At 47.1% G+C, this 17,050-nt stretch overlaps 1 protein-coding gene across 4 annotated transcripts in view; it reads right to left on the bottom strand.

Moving 5' to 3' along the window:
• Positions 1-1,472: 1,472 nt before the first annotated feature.
• Positions 1,473-17,050, bottom strand: part of MAP3K9 (mitogen-activated protein kinase kinase kinase 9) — a 121,431-nt gene continuing 105,853 nt past the window's right edge. Inside the window, exons 8-12 of one of the 4 annotated variants that reach the window (XM_037832400.1) lie at positions 15,907-16,087; positions 13,574-13,642; positions 12,048-12,160; positions 10,128-10,931; positions 1,473-8,941 (exon numbers count right to left, since the gene is read on the bottom strand). In XM_037832400.1, the coding sequence (XP_037688328.1) occupies positions 8,457-8,941; positions 10,128-10,931; positions 12,048-12,160; positions 13,574-13,642; positions 15,907-16,087 (1,652 nt within the window). In that variant the 3' untranslated portion in view covers positions 1,473-8,456. The remainder of the gene's footprint in view (positions 8,942-10,127; positions 10,932-12,047; positions 12,161-13,573; positions 13,643-15,906; positions 16,088-17,050) is intronic. The other 3 variants (XM_037832401.1, XM_037832402.1, XM_037832404.1) reach the window with 3 other exon arrangements.

Below are 17,050 nucleotides of genomic sequence, written 5' to 3'. Positions count from 1 at the left end.
GTCCACTTTTCATCTATGTCCCATCTGCTTTACAAAAGTTATCTGGACTCTGATCAAATCTACCTTGAGGTTTAGCAGTTGCCCCTCACAGTCTAAGTATCCATCCTAGAACCCCACCTCACAGACACCCCTCCCCAGGTGGGAGAGGAAGGGGCTAAGCAGAAAAATGAAAGGTCACAGCATTAAAACATGAGGTGTCTAAATATAAATACAGTAGCTCAGAAGTCATTTTTCCACATGCAACTGAATGATGAAATATGGGACTCAAGTGGCCAAGAATAACCCCAAACATGAGATTCTTCCTGTCTTTTCCACCCTTGTCCCACCCAGTGTAGAATCACAGAAAGGGAGAGCAAAGGCTGCTTTGTGATCAGCTTGCTCCAGAAGAGGCCCAGAGAGGTTAAGTGGTTTGCCAGTGGTCACCAGGCTGACAAATGCCATTTAGAGTATCAGGGCCACAAAGAATCCATGGCTCACAAGCCAGCAAATCTTGTCTACCTGTCTACAACTCCCTTCATGTTTGTCCTCTTAGTCCCATTTGCAACTCCCCTAGGAATGTCAGGGTGGCTGGTGACAGGGAGTGGGACACAGCACACACCTGCTAAATGACTCCGAGAAGCCCAAATCCATTACTTGATTGAAAGCTGATTGTGGGAAGAGACTGAATCATGGGGCCAGGGGCCTTTCAACACCATGTTTCAGAAAGGTCCCTGTGGGCCAGCTGCAGCTCACCTTCAGAGGATTCTCGCCTGTCCCCTTTCTCGCAGCATATCCGTCTCTATCCCATAATTTATTTTCTACATATGGAAATTCCCTAGGAACAGCCCTGTTATTTGGACATCTAGTTTAATTAAAAAGAAAAGAGGGGAAGATCAAGTTTACAAAGTGCCACAGCAAACCAGAAGTAATTGTTGTAACAGTTTTATTCAAGTCTGTGTGCCCTGGTGTTGAGACCAGGTTGAGATCAGCATTACACTGTAATATGATAAGAGGTTTAGCCATTGAACCAAGCCTGCTTGGCATCCCTAGTTAACAATTTACAGTACCTTGAAAAGAAGAAAAAAAAAAAAGCCAAAGAAAAGAACCTGATAAGTTTCCTTCAGGACTTTTCTATTTTTAAATACTGCTAACAACAAACAATAACTTAAATCCCAAAGCAAAATGGGAATTCAAGGAAACAGGGACAGGACACAGGGACAAGGCATCGGAGCAGGACAGGTCTTGGGAAAAGCTAGTAGCTAACTACAGAGGAACAAAATGAATACACAGGTGAACGTTCACTTTATCTAGATCAAAGGCTCTAAGGGGGAGGAAAATCCCAAAGAAAGCTTTCCTGAGAACTAAGTCAAACCCATCTCCAACTTGTTTCCTTAATTCTCTAGAAGACAGTCTTGGATTATAAAATGCCTGTGTGTGTGTGTATGTGTGTGTGCAGGGGTATTGAGGGAAATTAGAGAATGTTAACATGGTCATTTTTTTTTTTTTTTTTTTTTTTTTTTGCTATTCTGTTTTTGCTACAACTGGGGACCAGGGCATGTAGCACAATACAACAAAAAGGCAAAAGCCTGATTTCATGTTCCCAATGGGGAGACAGTAGCTATGATAAGGCTTCCAAAGTTGGGAGCTGGGAGGAGAGTGGGAGTGGGTTGAAGCTGTGGCGGAAAGCAATGATGGGGCAACTGTGGGCTGGAAACGGGAGAAACAGGAAACACGGGCCTTCAGCAGTGGTGCTAGGACTAGAGTTGTAGAATCACCATCTTCAACTCCCATGTGGTACAAATCTCCGAAAAATCATGAAGAAATGGTGGAGGAGAAAGCAGCCAGGAGCAGAAAGAAGTCAGCAAAGCTTGTGGAAATCTGTAAGTCCTGCTGGAGTCCACTCACACAGGCACAGGGTGGGTGAGCCAAGGGATATAACTCCCCTTTGGACCAGTCATCTCAAAATCCAGGTGGTCCTACGCTATGCAATAGTGTATCAGGGCTTCTAAAGAGTGGCCTAGACATGTGCTCAGAGGAAAAAGCAGGAACACCTCGGAGCCAAGTGGATCAGCAACATCATGCATTAGCCATGTGACCCTGGGCAAGTTACATGACCTGAGCCTCAATTCCCACATCCTTAGATGGAGATAACACCCACTTCCCAGAATTACTGTGAGGAGGGAAAAAAAAGAATATAAAGCCCTAGGAAAATGCCTCCCACATGGAAGAAATAATGGTTTCTTGTAATTTATTGTTAATCTCCATAGCTAGGCTCAAGATAAACTCAGGTCACATTCTGATAGTGATGAAGAAAAGAGCCATAGCCAGCATGGCTTGTGGAACAGGAGGTAGAGATAAACAATGGGAGTGAAGAGTGAAGACGGAGAATAAGGGTAGTGAAAAGGACACTGGTGGAGGCGGTGTCGACGGCTGGCATTTCTGAAGGCTCACTGTGTGCCAGGCAGAGTGCTGGGGATGCCACTCTTGGCATGCAACATAGTGCAAAAGCCTCCACTTCATGCGCTTCTGAAATCTGGGAGAGAAATGAGTGAAGTTTATTCACCAAAGAGGTTTCAGATGAGATTCTAAAAGATTCCCCTCTCCTATAATTATGCCTCTTGCCTCCCAAACACGGACACACCTCAAGTGGTCTCAGGGCTTCAGAGAACCTTCAAGGAAGCCAGAGCACATCAAAGACAGTAGAGAGCATCAAGAAAAGTCGACTCCAAGTTAAGGGTCCAAATTTAAAGACTCAGGGAAAACCATCCTAGATATTTTACTGTTGTAAGTCAGTACATTCCTACAGAATTGCAAACACCCCTGGAGAATTATCACCTTACTCAGGAATTGAGGAGAAGGGTAAGAAGTAGGGAAATGGAAGGGTGGTTAAAACAATGATTCCTAACCATTCACAGGTCCTGGTGAGGGGCAGGCAGGGCTGGGACTAGAGTGCGTGAGGCACTCCCCTGACGTGCAAAATTTAAGAGGCGCCGAAACACTCAGTAATCAAGACAGATAATAGTTCAATGTAATACTTTTTTTAAAAAAATCACAATTAATTTTAAATAAAGTCAGAATCTGTCTGGGCAGGGATATACATGTGAAGGATTTCAGGAATGTGGGAAACATTACTCCCAAAAGCTGGTCTTGGACTTCAGTAAGTGCAGAGCAAGTAACACCAAGTCCAGGGGGCCTTCAATCACCAGGACCCCTCTTAAGAAACTGTTTTGACTTCTGGGTTCAGAACTCCTGGATGCCCACCCTGCAGGTTCCAGTAGCAAAGGCCTGCCTCGGAACCCTGGAATTGTATTCCAGTGTTCTGTCCTGGGACACCTATCTAATTGTCGTGTCCCACACCCGCCAATCAGTCTTGTAAAACTAGGTGGTGAGTATTTGCAGAGCGGGTGGCTCAGACCAGTCAGGGGAAAGGCGAGTCTGTTTCCAAGGAAAACAAAGAGACATGTGGAAAAGCTCCTGGCTCTGGTAACCAGCTGGGCCCCGAGGCTCCTCTCTCATTTTAGGTGCAATCACGAGTCAACAGCCCAAAGCAGCGAACCACAGGTATGACAAGTCCTACTGGCTGAAAGGCCTCTCAGGGGCAGCCAGCTCCAGAGCAAGGAGGAGCCCAATGTTCTGAAAAACAAACATCAGGGCCCACTGAGCAAGCAGGCTAGTGAAGCCAGGGCGCTTTCAGGGCCTAAGGCAGGAAATGAACCAACGAGAGGGTGGGACTGCCAGTACCTTATCTGGACCAATGGAAAATACTCAGGCAACTGTGAGAGGAAGTCATGAGAGGCTCACCTGGCCTGCACAGCCAATCAGAAGCTCAGGGCTGGATCAGGCTAATTAGGAAACTCAGAGGGGGGGGGGGGGGGGCTCTGCCCTGTTAATTAGTCTTCATTAGACAGGATTCCAGCATACAACTTACAACACCAGTACCTGGGTGCTAAGTCCCTGGAGAGAAGGCTGCAACAGGCCTGAGACTGAGGAAGCTGTAGTGAGTTTTCCATTCTTAAGGGGATTTTCATGAATTTGAATTCCTTGTCTAGGAAAACACCCATTTGCCTGAGAGAAGAGAGGTATCTGGGAATACGTTCCAAACAATAAGCATATCCTGCCGAGGAGAAATCCTCAGCCCTGAAGCCAAGGAGAGAAGCAAGTGGTCTATTAGGTTGAACCATATGAAATTGCCAGTATTCAACAGTTTTTGCCCTACAATCATACGTATACTTACACAGGTAGTATTTTCTTCACAAAGGGAAACAATCTAGCAAGGTGAGGCTTATCAGTGTTGGACTTGATAGGACAGAAGGGAGGGCAGTAGCATCTATTCTAGTTCATGGTTGGCCTTGAGGTCCAGAGGGGGAAAGAGACATTTGCAAGCAGGCAGCTCAGGTCGTAGACCCCTATCACTCCTGGGCTGCCATCTTTTCTTATGATCACCATGCACAGCAGACCTCTCTCATCCCTGCCCCAGCTCGACAACCTCTGGCAGAACCCTCAGGAAAACCCTGGCACTACAGAAATGGCAGCTTCTGCTTCTTCCCCCAAATCCTTCAGGAGGCAGCAAGACAGTGTTTCTGACCTGTCAGACTGAGCTTTCATACACCAGAGGCTCAAGGCACAGGCTCAAACAGGCAAGGAAGAGATCAAAGTTCTGCAAACACAGAGGGCAGAAATCTCAATCCTGAGGTGTACCACTGACAGTCCCCCAGTCTTCAGCATCTGCTACTCTTCACTTTGTAAAAAGGAAGCTTGATGATTTAGGAATGTGCAGATTTAGGAATGTGCAGAGAGCTGTCCATAGGGGAGGTAGAGTGGTAGTGGAAAGAGGGTGCTCCAATGTGGGAGTGGAGGAGGAGGCAAGAGTTTTGCCAAAAAAGTCAGTTGTAGGGTCTAAATAAATCAGACTCGAGGAATGACCGCAAGAAACCAGGCACCAAACTGCCGTTCTGATGCAGCCATCAGCCTCCCCATCTCTCATTTCCTCCTCTAAGACACACATGGTGAGAAAGAGCAACCTGACAAGTTAAGTGGGGGAATTAGGAAAGAATGTGTGTAAACAGCAGGTGCCACATATGTGCAGGTGAAGAGCATGTGCTTGAGCATGGTCCCCATTAGTCATGCTAAGTTAACTCCAAATCAGTCCTCTTTCAGAAGCCAAAGGCAGAAACAGAAGGTGGTGAGATCCACGCTTTGTCAGTTTCAGTTAGTCATCCTGTAAAGATGATGGAAGCTTCCCTTGGAGCTGGCAGGGAGCCACAGGGCTTCAGTGACCTTCTCTGACACATACTTCTGTTGCCCTTGTGAGAGAAGCATGTGAGGATTGCTTTTTAAGACAGGGAATTTGAGAGGCACGAAAAGACAAGCCCAAGGCCATACAGCAAAAGCAGAATGGGGGATAGAGTCAATGTGTTCAGGCTCAGAACCTGGTGCCTGATTCAGCAATCAGTCCAGACATCTTTTTAATTTCTCTTCACTTGAGTCTTCATCTTTAAGCATCCCCCTTTTTCTAAGAGCAAGTCTATCAAATGTAGAAGAAAAATGATGTCATTTTGTAAAGGTCAGGAGGAAAAGTAAGCACTATTCTGGGTTGTCCAAATATAATATATTATTAATATTCTTATTATTACCAGACTTTAGGAATGCCAAAGGATGCCAAGTTAAGAGCATCCCCCCAACCGTCTTAGAAATAATTTAAAAGGACAACTTGGACATTTCCTCAGCCCCCCGGCAATGGCCTGTATCCCAAAGAGGATAAGTGGGATAATTCTGTCTGGAAACAGTGGTAAGAGCTGAAGAATCCCAGAGGGGCAGAGAGAAGTATCTGTTTCCTATCACCATCTTCTCTGTAGTGAGCACAATGCCAAGAGCAGAACAAAAATGTTACTGGGGAAAGAAAGGGAAGGGAGAAGGCAAAGGCCAGCTTCTGCCACGGAAGTGGCTTCATCCACATCTTCAAGGCCATGGGGCAAGGGAACCTGAGTGGACAGAAACTAACTCAAACCTGCTACTATACAGATCCCTACTCCATCTCCAGCTTTGTACGCAGAGAATGTGTGGTAGGCAGAGACTCATCAGAGACTGGGAAGCGGAGAGATGTAACTCCCCCACCTTCGTGGAAGCTCACAGCAACATCTTCAGGATAGCTCTGCTTCTGCTTTTTGCAGGTACAATTCTTCCCTTAGCCCAGCCTTTCCTTGTCTTCCCCCTGGGGGGATGAGTAAGAACTGGGTTCTACTTCTCACTCAACTGCAGGGCTATGCTCAGTTTATACTCAGGACTTCTGAGAAAGCTAGCTGCAACCTAACAAAATGACCAAAAACAAAAATTCAGCAAAGAAAAAATTCTTGCCTTATACCAGAGTACTGTCCAAAGCTGGCATGGTTTTGATTACACTGCAGGGAGCTGCATCCCACCAGCCAGCCATTTAGTGGGGTCAAAGATTAATAGATGCATTAGTTGGCTTAGGACTGGCGTTATGGAGGGCCCAAGAGAAGGGCACAGAATGGGCCATTTGTGCCCTGGAACTGCTGAGAGGATGTGCATTTTTTCTCCACCTTGCTGAGAAGTAGGGACATGTGGGCAAAAGTATGTACTGGCTTGGCTGAACAAAGAGGATAGAGTTGAAATGCAATCTCTGTACAAAACAAATGCAAAACAAAACCAACAGTGATTCCCCACCCAAGACTTTGTGGAGGCCTAGAACCAAAGTGCTACTGGACTCATAAACCAAGAAACAATTTGAAAGCCAAGGTCACCCTTTTTATCAACCACAGAGGAGGACTTCCACCATAGTCACAGAGAAAGAGCAGTGACAAAATCCACCAGTGTGCCAGCTGTACCACTCTCCCCATTCTGGCATCTAGGCTGCAAATTCAGGGAACCTGCAGATTGGCCTCCAACATCTCCAGAGCGAAATTCCATGATAAGACACAGTGGAACAACACTTAGAGACTCTTGAGGAAAGAGGAGCATGACCTAAGGACTCTATTCCCAGGCAAGCTGTTATTCCTGTATAAGGACAACTGTTTACACATAACACAAAGGTCTCAGAGTAAGTAAAATAGGTGAAGATTCACATGAGAAAGCTTCCAAAGAAGCTCAACATTCAAGTTAAGGAAACAAATTCCAGAGAAGTCAGGGTTGGCCCCTGCTGTCCTATCTATCTAGCTCATGGTCCAGAACCAAACACTGGAGGGAGTCTTGGTCAACTTCAATGCTTGAGACTTGAAGGCTATTGTACATCAGTGGGCCACCAAGTACCTTACAAACATCATCACTTTACCACATCCATTTACAGATAGTATGACCAATGGCTCCATTTTACTTCAAGGGCATCACAAAATGGATGGCTCAGCCGAAAAGGAAACCCCCCAGTTCCAACTCCCAGTGTCCCAGGCCCACCCCCACATGCTATTCTGGTGTAGTACAGTGATACTCTCTGCCAACCCAACATGTGACCTAAATTCCACTAATTCCAGGGATCAGAGAAACAATGAGGAGAGGGAATAACACATAAAGATCAGACAACAAAAGGGACAAAACCCTTTTGATCTTTGTCTCTGGCTTCAGAACTGGCACCAGTGAACGACTCTCCCAAGAAACCATTCCTGGGATGAGCATGTGCTTGTCGGAACCTGGTCTGATCACGTCCTGACCCCAGGTAGGAAGAAGGGTACCTCCAACAGGTGCTGGTTTCTGCCCTTCGAGTGTTTCCACAAGGATCAAGGACAGACAGACTCTGTTACCCTCTTTCCTGCCACTTGACTGTATCTTTCATAACTCCTTCCCGTCCTCCCAGTTCTCACTGAGGCAGTTCCCCATACTACCTGTAGGCTCAAATAAATAGGTGGGGTGCCTGGAGGTGTAGGTGGGTTAGTGCCAAGCCAGGTCCATCAACTCCTATGTCCCCACACAGAGGCACCTTGCCTTCAGCCTTCTGGCATGAAAGGGCTTAGATCACAGAAAAGCTTGCATCTCACATCAAATAAGATTCTGATTCATGAGTGATGGGGGAGAGAGTTCAAGAGGCGCAAAATCAATCACAGAACATACATTACTGGTGTTCTGGGAAGGCTGAACTCAGGGCTAACAAGGGACCCCAGGATAGACTCTGAGCTTACCCAGCTGGCCGAGGAGAGGGGGCAGCAGGCAGATTTGGCTGAGTGACTCTGCAGGGTCACCCTAAAGGTGAGGAATACTGCGGAAGGTGGGGGACATGCATGCACCCCTCTCTCCCCTACACAGCCAGAGCTGACGGTCACAGCCTTTCAGTGGACATGGGTAGAAAGGCCCCACGGGGCAGAAGACTCTGTGAAGTGGCCCTGTTTCTGTCTCTTCCATCTTCAAAGTGCATTATCAGTGCAAGAAGTAGGGCTGGATCTCAGGGGGTCCAACTCTGAGAAAGGGCTGAACCAGCCAGCTCCCCTTATCTCCTCCTGTTTCCCCCTTGTTCACCCCTGACCCTTATCATGCTAAGACCAGAACTCTTGCTGGATCTCATAAGGGGTAGGCCTGTGTGTGTTCAGTTCAGCTCTGCACAGCGGTACAGTGCTGTCCTGACTCTGCCCCTCTGCGTCCAAGTCCAGAAGCGTCCGCTCAGCTGGGGGCAATGACCCTGCCTGGAATGGGAGGAGGGCTGGAAGTCCTGGCCGCTCCTCCACAGTGCTGCTGCTGCTAGCAAAGCAGGAGTCCAAGTTGCTGGGAGTTTCCGTGCTGGAGCTGTTGGCTGGGGAGGCGCTACGGGCATGGCTGGGTGACACGAACCACCAAGGGTCCAGCCGTTGCCGGTTGGCAGAAGGACGTGGGCGAGGCAGAAACTCTAGGGTCTTGGGTCTCTCCAAGGCAGAGTCCTGCTGTGTGTTCCAACGCTTTGGGGTTGGGGGAAAGACCACATTGGGGTCAGGGAGACGGGGAACTTCACCTGGGTCTCGGCTGGGGCTGGGGGTTTTCATCATTCCTGGTCAAGGAGACAAAAGGAGAGGCAGCAGATTATGGTACTGTATTTCTGGGTGAGAAATATGCTACTCCCACCCCAACCTGGCCATGTCCCTATTCATTCGGACAACGAATATTTATTGAGCACCTACTATGGGCCATGCAGTATGTTGGGAGGTACCAGGGGTGCAATCATGAACTAGAAGGCCATGATCCATAAAAAGAAAACATCCAGGGTCATATCTATAATGAAACTTCTGAAGGTAGAGGCTGTCAAACTACAACCAGAGGACTGGCTGCCTGTGATGGTAAATTAAGTATTACTGGAACACAGCCACCCCTATTCATTTAAGTATTATCCATGGCTGCTTTCACATCACAACTGCAGGTTGGGTAGTTACATCGGGCACTGTAGGCCCTGCATCTAGCCCTGTATAAAAGAAGTCGGTCAACTCCTGACTTGAGGAACTGTCCATTCATTCACTGTTCATCCATTTAATAAACATGTGATAGTAACAGAGATAGGTATTGTAGAACTAAAGATGAATAATATAGGGTGTCTATTCCCAAATGGGTCACATATTGGAGTACAGAAATCTAAAGTGGGGAGGGGCAAGCCGAATGGCAAAATACACTTACCACTCACACTCAAATCTTGTTGAAAGGGTGACTGCTATCCTGCTCTCCTAATGGACCAGCAGCAGTTTCCAAGTTAGATTATAGGTCTTAAAGGGAGCAAGGGATTGTGATGGGAAACCTCTGGGATGAATGTGTGTGTGCTCAGGTACATCAGGTGTCAAATGGAATATGCACATGTACAGTAATTTATGTGGATACATGCCCATGTCTTAAGATTCAGACATGAGTAAGGGGTGAGTGTTGCAGGATGTGATGAATGGGTGGAAGCCTGCCTTATGAGCGTGTCTGTACTAATGTTATAATGAGAGGCAAGAGCCCAGCTAGGTGGCAGAAAATACCTCTCCTATGTGCAGTGCAGGACTCCTTCCCGGTAACTTCACAGACCCTAAGGCACAGGACAGCCTTGGCCACCTCCCCCCCCCCCCCAGATTAATATTTCTTGATTGGCTAAGAACGGAGTTCATATATATCCAGAGGTGGAAAGAGGTAATGAGGCACCTGCAAACATGCCTACTACCTGGGGAGGCACAAGGGAGGGAAAGAGAAAAGAGGAAGAGGACAGAACTCACCTGCTCCAGGACTGGGGCTCAAGCCATTGCTGGAGGGGCTCCTGCTGGCTAGGAGAGCCGCTGGCTTAAGGGCCCCATCAGAAGGCGTCCGCCGGTGACCACTTGGCTGCGTGGGGGCCGTAAGGGTGACATGGGTGGGAGTCAGGGATTGGTTAGGGTCTCGCTTGAAGCGCTCCACTCGGACGTTGACCAGCGGGTTGTGGGTGCATGGGGTCAGGGGTGGGGCCTCGACGGGGCTGACGGGCATCTCGTATACCACGATCTCATCGCTGTCGGAGCGCAGCAGAGAGCGGGTGGAATTGCACTCGGAGATGGAGGAAAGAGAGAGCAGCGTTAGAGAGGCAGAGGGGTCTCCTAGCAACAACATGGGGTCTTCCTTCTTGAAGAGTTTTCGGGAAGGGGGGCTGGTGCTCCGACGAGGACGGCTGGCCCTCTGAAAAAGACCCTCACGCCTCTTCTTCTCCTCCCGGGCTGGTGGCTCAGGCTCCTCTGGGGGAAGCAGCTGGCACTTGCCGGCTTCCAGCAGGTCAAACCCCAGGCCCGTGGCTGCAAGAACAGCCCCACAGCTGAGCAGAGCCACCTCACAGCGGCGGTGCTGGGTACCGCTCCGCTTGAGGCTATTGGTTGGCGTCAGCTGAGGGGTACTGGTGGCTGAGCTGGCAGGGGTGGGCTCCTCATGGACTCCATCGCTGCAGGGCCCATCCCCATCCTCTCCACGAGGGAATGGGATACAGAGGTAGGACTGGTTGGGTGAATGCTGTAGACGACTCTCCCCACTCCTTGGGCCTTCGCCGTCCTCATCCTCTGTGAAGATGAAAGGAATGGAAGGAGAATAGGAAATGAGAATGAAGCAGCAGGCATGAGAATCTGCTCCTTACCCAACCCCAGGCTCCTGGCTAGTGTTAAGGATGCAAAAGCCAAATAGTCAGATGGGTGGGACAAGGAAATGGACATTGAACCAACAGGGCTCTACCCCCACACTCAACAGTGACCAACATGGGGAAATCACTCTTCATTCCAGAGCCTATTTGCAGAACAGGGGATCTTTCCATAGATATCCTCAGCAAAAGATAGGAAACAAGCTCAAAGTTTTGAGAAGCTTCCCAAACATGGAGAAGGTAGGAGAGACCCATGCCACATCTCTAGGTAAAGTAATGGATGTCATGTAGTGTGGCCCATTCCAGGGAAGCATTCTGAGCAGATTTACCCTTTCTGCCTGTAAAGCACTTCCAAAGAGAGAGAGAGACAGAGAGAGAGAGAGAAAATGAGAGTGCATTAGAAGCTGTAAGTTCAACTGCAGTATGAGTTTCCTAGAACATTAGATAGAACAGAGATATTCCTAATTTTTTTGGTACCTTAAAATTAGACTGAAGACCTAGAGACTTGTTTTAAGACCAGCCTCCTGCAAAGGATTAGGATGTCCTACATGGCTGAAGGCCAGTACAGTCTACAGACTCACCCATCAGGACCTTGGAAATTATCTGAGAGAGGGCCTGGTGAGCACCTTGCACATTCAGTCATCACAGGGCAATTCTGGAAAGGTTCCTTGTAGGAAGAGCATGTGCCTTCCACCCCCATCCCCCAATTTGTTGACTCCTCACATTAAAAGAACCAGAAAACCCAGAAAGGGGAAGTGCCTGATTCAAGGACTGTCCTCAGGGGACTGTAACCAGCCGCTTGGGAAGGGAGGCCAAGTGCAGGCTCCACAGGAGGAGCAGGAAGAAACTGATTTGGGAAGGCTCAGTGAAATGGAAATACGGTGAACTAAGAGAGGAGAGGGTGAGGGTTGGGGGCAAGAGTTGAATAAAAGAGGAGACAACCATCATGAAGTAGTACTAGGGGTCCTTTAACAGTCCCAGAAGTTTGCCCAAGGATTCTCTGAGGGAACAGGGAGAGAACTAAGACAAGGGCAATGCTTACCCATCTCCATCAGGCTGGTGAACCCTGGCAGGGCCGGGCTGCTCCTCGTGCCCTTCCCTAGGTTGGGAGCACTGGACGACCACTGTTTGTATCCATCTACTAGGGACTTGAGGCTTAGTAAGAGGAAATGGGGAAACTGTTAGAACCGGTTCCTTTCTTTACAGTACCTTCTTCAGCTTCATGGGTCTGTGGAAATGCCTCTCCCCATCTGCTCAATTACATCAAAGCCCAAGAGCCTTGGTGTACAGGCAACATATCTTATAGAGTGCACCTGCTCTAGGGAACAAAAAGCAGTGGCATGACCCAGTCCCCTCACATGCTGCTGTGGACCTGTGGAAAGATCTGGCAGGCAGGCTGACAAGCAGGCAGAAAGAGTATCGACTTCTCAGCACCAGCCAGGATCTTGCCTGAGCCCATCTTAAGGGAGAGGCAATCAAGCCACAAACACTGAATACAATATATTAATGACACTAGAAGTACTGCAATGCAAGGCAAGCACTGGGCAGATGAGCTAGTAGAGGTGGGCCTGGCCACTCCACTCACACAATTTCTACTTTCAAGCTTGTGGCATGCTTAGGAAACCTTCAAAGTCATTCATATACTTTTCAAAAACAAACAAAAAAAATCAATCAACAAAAAATGCCTCCCTAAGCTGCACCAACCCAGTGCACTTTGGGACAGACCTGTGTGGGTACACATAATGCTGTATTCAATCCCTCCAGTTTGTCTGGGGATGGAGAGGCAGGGAAGAGAACCTTGATTTCAAACCTGTAATCAGCTCACACTGGGAAGCCAGTAACTTTCCAAGGCTACCCCACAACCACCCGTATATGATGGGGGAATCAGAGGCCCAGAAGCACTGGTCTTTTCCCTAGGGGGCAGTAAGAGGGAGGAGCAAGCTATCTGTGGGCTATGGTTGCTGGGATTATAACCAAGGGTGGCTCTTTTTTGTTTGCTTGTTTTTGGTGGTGGTGAGGCTAGAAAGGGCCATTCAATTCAATTCAAACCCACTCCTCCCAGGGACCCAGCCCATCTTGAGGGGTAGAAAAGGACTAACTTTTTCCCTGGCCACTTTACTCTGTTTCAAGTGCTATCAAAAATATCCTTGAATCAAGTACATTCCAGCCACCACTGGTTCCAACCAAAATACAGAGCCAGAGATAAGCATGTTGCTAAACCCACAGACTGGACTTCTACCTGATTCAGCCTTGGATCCAAGGAAATCCAGATCAGCAAAGTCAAAATAAGTGCAAAAGACCAAAGGAAAAATAACAGTGTATCATCTCCCTAAAACGAAGGGTGTGAGGACTGTCCCAACAAAGCGAGTGACCAGGGAAGTGAAGAACAAGAAGTCAGATCAACACAGGAATTTTCCCAAAGTGCACAGTGGTACGGCTCTTAAAATAAAAGTCAGCACAGCCCCAGCAATAATGAGGCTAGATTCTATAGGAAATGATATGAGAACCAGAAAATGGAAGGGGGATTGTTACCAGCACAGGTGATGCAAGGGTGAAGATTAGACTCACCCCAAGTGGAAATGTGGAGACTCTGATGGGGTGCTTAAACCATTAGCTTTCTCACGTCTCTGAGGGGATCTTCAATGAACAAAGAGAATCAGTGGCAGGCAACAGAGGGCACATCCAGCTCAGTCTCTCCCATACAGAAGCCTCAAGGCTGGACTCTAGCCACCAAGCCAGCCACTCTCCCCATGTCCAGTCACCAAAGCCCACACCACGTAAGAATCTTAACAAGATGGCCCTGCTTGAGCTGCGACAGGTCCAGGACCTCCCAGTCTGTGAGATGAAGGCCTCTGAGCAGCCACAGCATAATCACAAGGGGCCTGTGAATCCATACATGCCCAAGCTCTGTCTACAGACAAGGCATATGTTTCCTACAGATATGTACTATTTTTTGAAAAGGATGATGATGCTACTAAGATTCACAACAGACATTCACTTAACATTACTGAATTCAAGACAACATTTATCATTACATATTTTATTCCATTGACAGGTACCAAAAATATAAACATTATTTTTTAGAGGTTCTCAAAAACTTCTGGTACTAAAGAAGTCTTTACTTGAGATTTTATTTCTTCAATAGGAATTGAGAATCAGAAAAAGTTACATCACATATTTTGAATTGTTTCAAAAGTTTAAGAGGGCAAATTTATGTAGGGAGGAAGAAAATGCCAAAGTTAATATTTTGCAATGCAAAATAAAATTAAATTTAATACCAAAGCAGGAAATTCCTTTAAATGAAGCAGAGTCACCTGGCAAATCCTATCTGGAATCATGTTAATGTCAACATATCAAGGGATTCAGGGTGGCTGAGTTTCTCAGACCAGGCTCAACCCCACTCCAGCCCAGGGTTCAAAGGACAGACTAGCTCTTGCTCCTATAGAACACAGTATAGAAGAGCAATTTGTCACCCCCTGAGGGGTCAATTGCTGAAGTCATACATAGCTTAGGTAGTTTGCTTTACATATTTAAATTTTCCATCTAAAAGTATCTAAAAGCCTGGCTTCAGATAGTCAATCTCTTATGAACCAAATTGTTATTTTCACCTTCTGCTGGAATCTGACATAGGGAAAAACAGACTTTGGAAACAAAATCTTAGTATCCGAAGGATTACCCAGGCCAGTTACAGGTTCAAGGCATCTGTAAACAGGGGTCTAAAGCCTAATATTTAACCCTAGAGGCTCTTAGGAAAGTCACTAAGAAGGGCAGCCAGGGCGAAGGGTGGGTGGCCTGCTGCTTACCTTCACACTAAGGGAAGTCTAAGTTCTAGGCTCTAACACCAAGAACAAGTAGAAACCACTATGTCCATTCTTTTGGTATGAAACAGAATTGCCTGAGAAGAAGAGAATACCAGAACTGATATTTACATATGCTCACCACGAGCCAGGCAATCTCCTAGGCACTTCACAAATGTGGACTTATTTAATCCCCACATCAGCTTTATGTTTCCCTTTTGTAAATGAGAAAACCGAGGCAGAAGACCACAGTGGTGGAGCCAAGATACACTCCCAGGAAGTCTTGGAGTCAGTATCCAAGCTGTTCACTGCTACGCTATGCATGACAGGCCTGCAAAAGAGCTGGGACCTAGAAGGATTTAACTCCTAGGTCACAAGCAAAACACAAACACATCCAAGGTGTCAAGGCATGGCATTGTGCTTTGTCCAGAGGGGGCATGCACACATGCCAGGGTGGCTATAGTAGGGACCTGAAAGAAGTACTGGTGTCCTAGAGTTACATCCTACTGCACTACCAGGGCTGGCTTATTCTGCTGGGCCTTGCTTCAGCATGAGCCTCCAGACAGGAGAGTCCTGTGTTCCCCCCTCTGGACAGATCTTTTAAGAGGAAGAGCCAGGCATAAGCAGCATACTCAGGCAGAACATTTACATCTGGTTAATGCTTGGGCTACTCACTACTTTGAGTGGGACACCTCTAGGCACTGGCAAACTATAGTTTGTGGGCCAAATCTGCCCACCACCTGTTTTTATCAATGAAGTTTTATTGGAGCACCGGCCTTGCTCATTCACTTATGCACTGTCCATGGTCTATGGCTGCTTTTACATAATAACAGTAGAGTTGATTAATTGTGGGAAAGATCCTATGGCCTGCAAAGCCTAAAACTATCTGGCTCATTACAGAAAAAGTTTGCTGATCTCTGTCCTAGGAAGTTCCAAAGAATAAAGAGACTAGAAAATTCTGTTGTAAAGGTTGAGATCTCTCAGCAATTTTTCAGAAAGCCCTGAAATACCTGACAGAGGAAAAGATACTTAATATCATATTTTCAAAATAGTGCATCTATTTTTAAGTGAGTGAGAAAGAATTTCACATCATCTGGCTCTTACCCTTCATCTCCTGAGGCAAGCTCCTTCTGACCAAGTGTACCTGGCCCCCACGTCCGTCCCTTCTTCTTTGGGGCTCTCTTCTCTTCTTCCTCACCTTCATCCTTAGGAATGACTGAGCTGCGCCCCCAGGTTTTGCTGCTTTCACCTGGTGTCACTGTGAATAACAAATGTTGGATGGGATCTGGAAAAAGACACACAGAGCCCTCCCATGATTAGCCTCTACTCCACCAGATAAACACATACATTTGGAGCTGCAGGGAAAAAGTCAGACCTCTTCAAAAAAATTCTGTACCAAGTGGAGCCTTCCAGGAAAGTAACGGAGGTCTCAGCCACCAATCATTCAGCACTCTCAAAGTATATGGAAAAATCTCCCAAATTCTATTAAGTCCAACGCAAAGCTGAAGCTCAGACCAGCCAGATGTCAGAGTTCCAAACAGATCTGACTTAAGCAACTCGTTCTTTTGGGTGGGATGGGGAGGCAGTGGGTGGGTGATGAGAAGGTAGGTGGGAGAGGAAAAGATAAGGGTTTAAAGGAAGATGTGGAAGTGCAGAGTGAGTTTTGGGAAGAGAGGTCTGGAAACAGAAAATGAGGAGTTCAAGACTAAGGAGAAGGAAGTCAGGAGTAGGAGGAGATGAGGAAGGAAAGGCCTAGAGAAATACAACAGGTAAGAGAGAAGGAACATTCTTCTGACATGGATACCTTAGAGCAGCAGTCGAAACCCAAATGCCTCAGGGATCAGGCTTATTTCATAAATGAGTGGAGTGAGCCAGTTATCATCAAACAGGAAGTTGAGGGGACAGAGGCAAAATACAGAGCGTATGAAAGCTTCCATCAGCACCAGCCAAATGTGGCCACATGTAAAAGATCCGGAGATTTGATTGGATTTTTCAATAAAAGCCAGAAATCCTGGTTTTTGTTGTTTTTATTTTTGGTAAAATCTCTCTATCTTTGATTTCAAATGGAGTCGAGAGGTCACTCTGGTGGACATTCTATGCACTATATAGATAACACCTCTTAGGCTTTAATGTATTGGAATAGCTAGAAGTAAATACCTGAAACTACCAAACTCCAACCCAGCAGTCTGGACTCCTGAAGACAATTATATAATAATGTAGATGACAAGGGGTGACAGTGTGATTGTGA

This window comes from Choloepus didactylus, chromosome 4, assembly GCF_015220235.1.
Source record: "Choloepus didactylus isolate mChoDid1 chromosome 4, mChoDid1.pri, whole genome shotgun sequence".
Taxonomy (NCBI): domain Eukaryota; kingdom Metazoa; phylum Chordata; class Mammalia; order Pilosa; family Megalonychidae; genus Choloepus; species Choloepus didactylus.
Note: the sequence above shows the minus strand (reverse complement) of the source record. Positions and strands in the feature narration are given on the sequence as shown.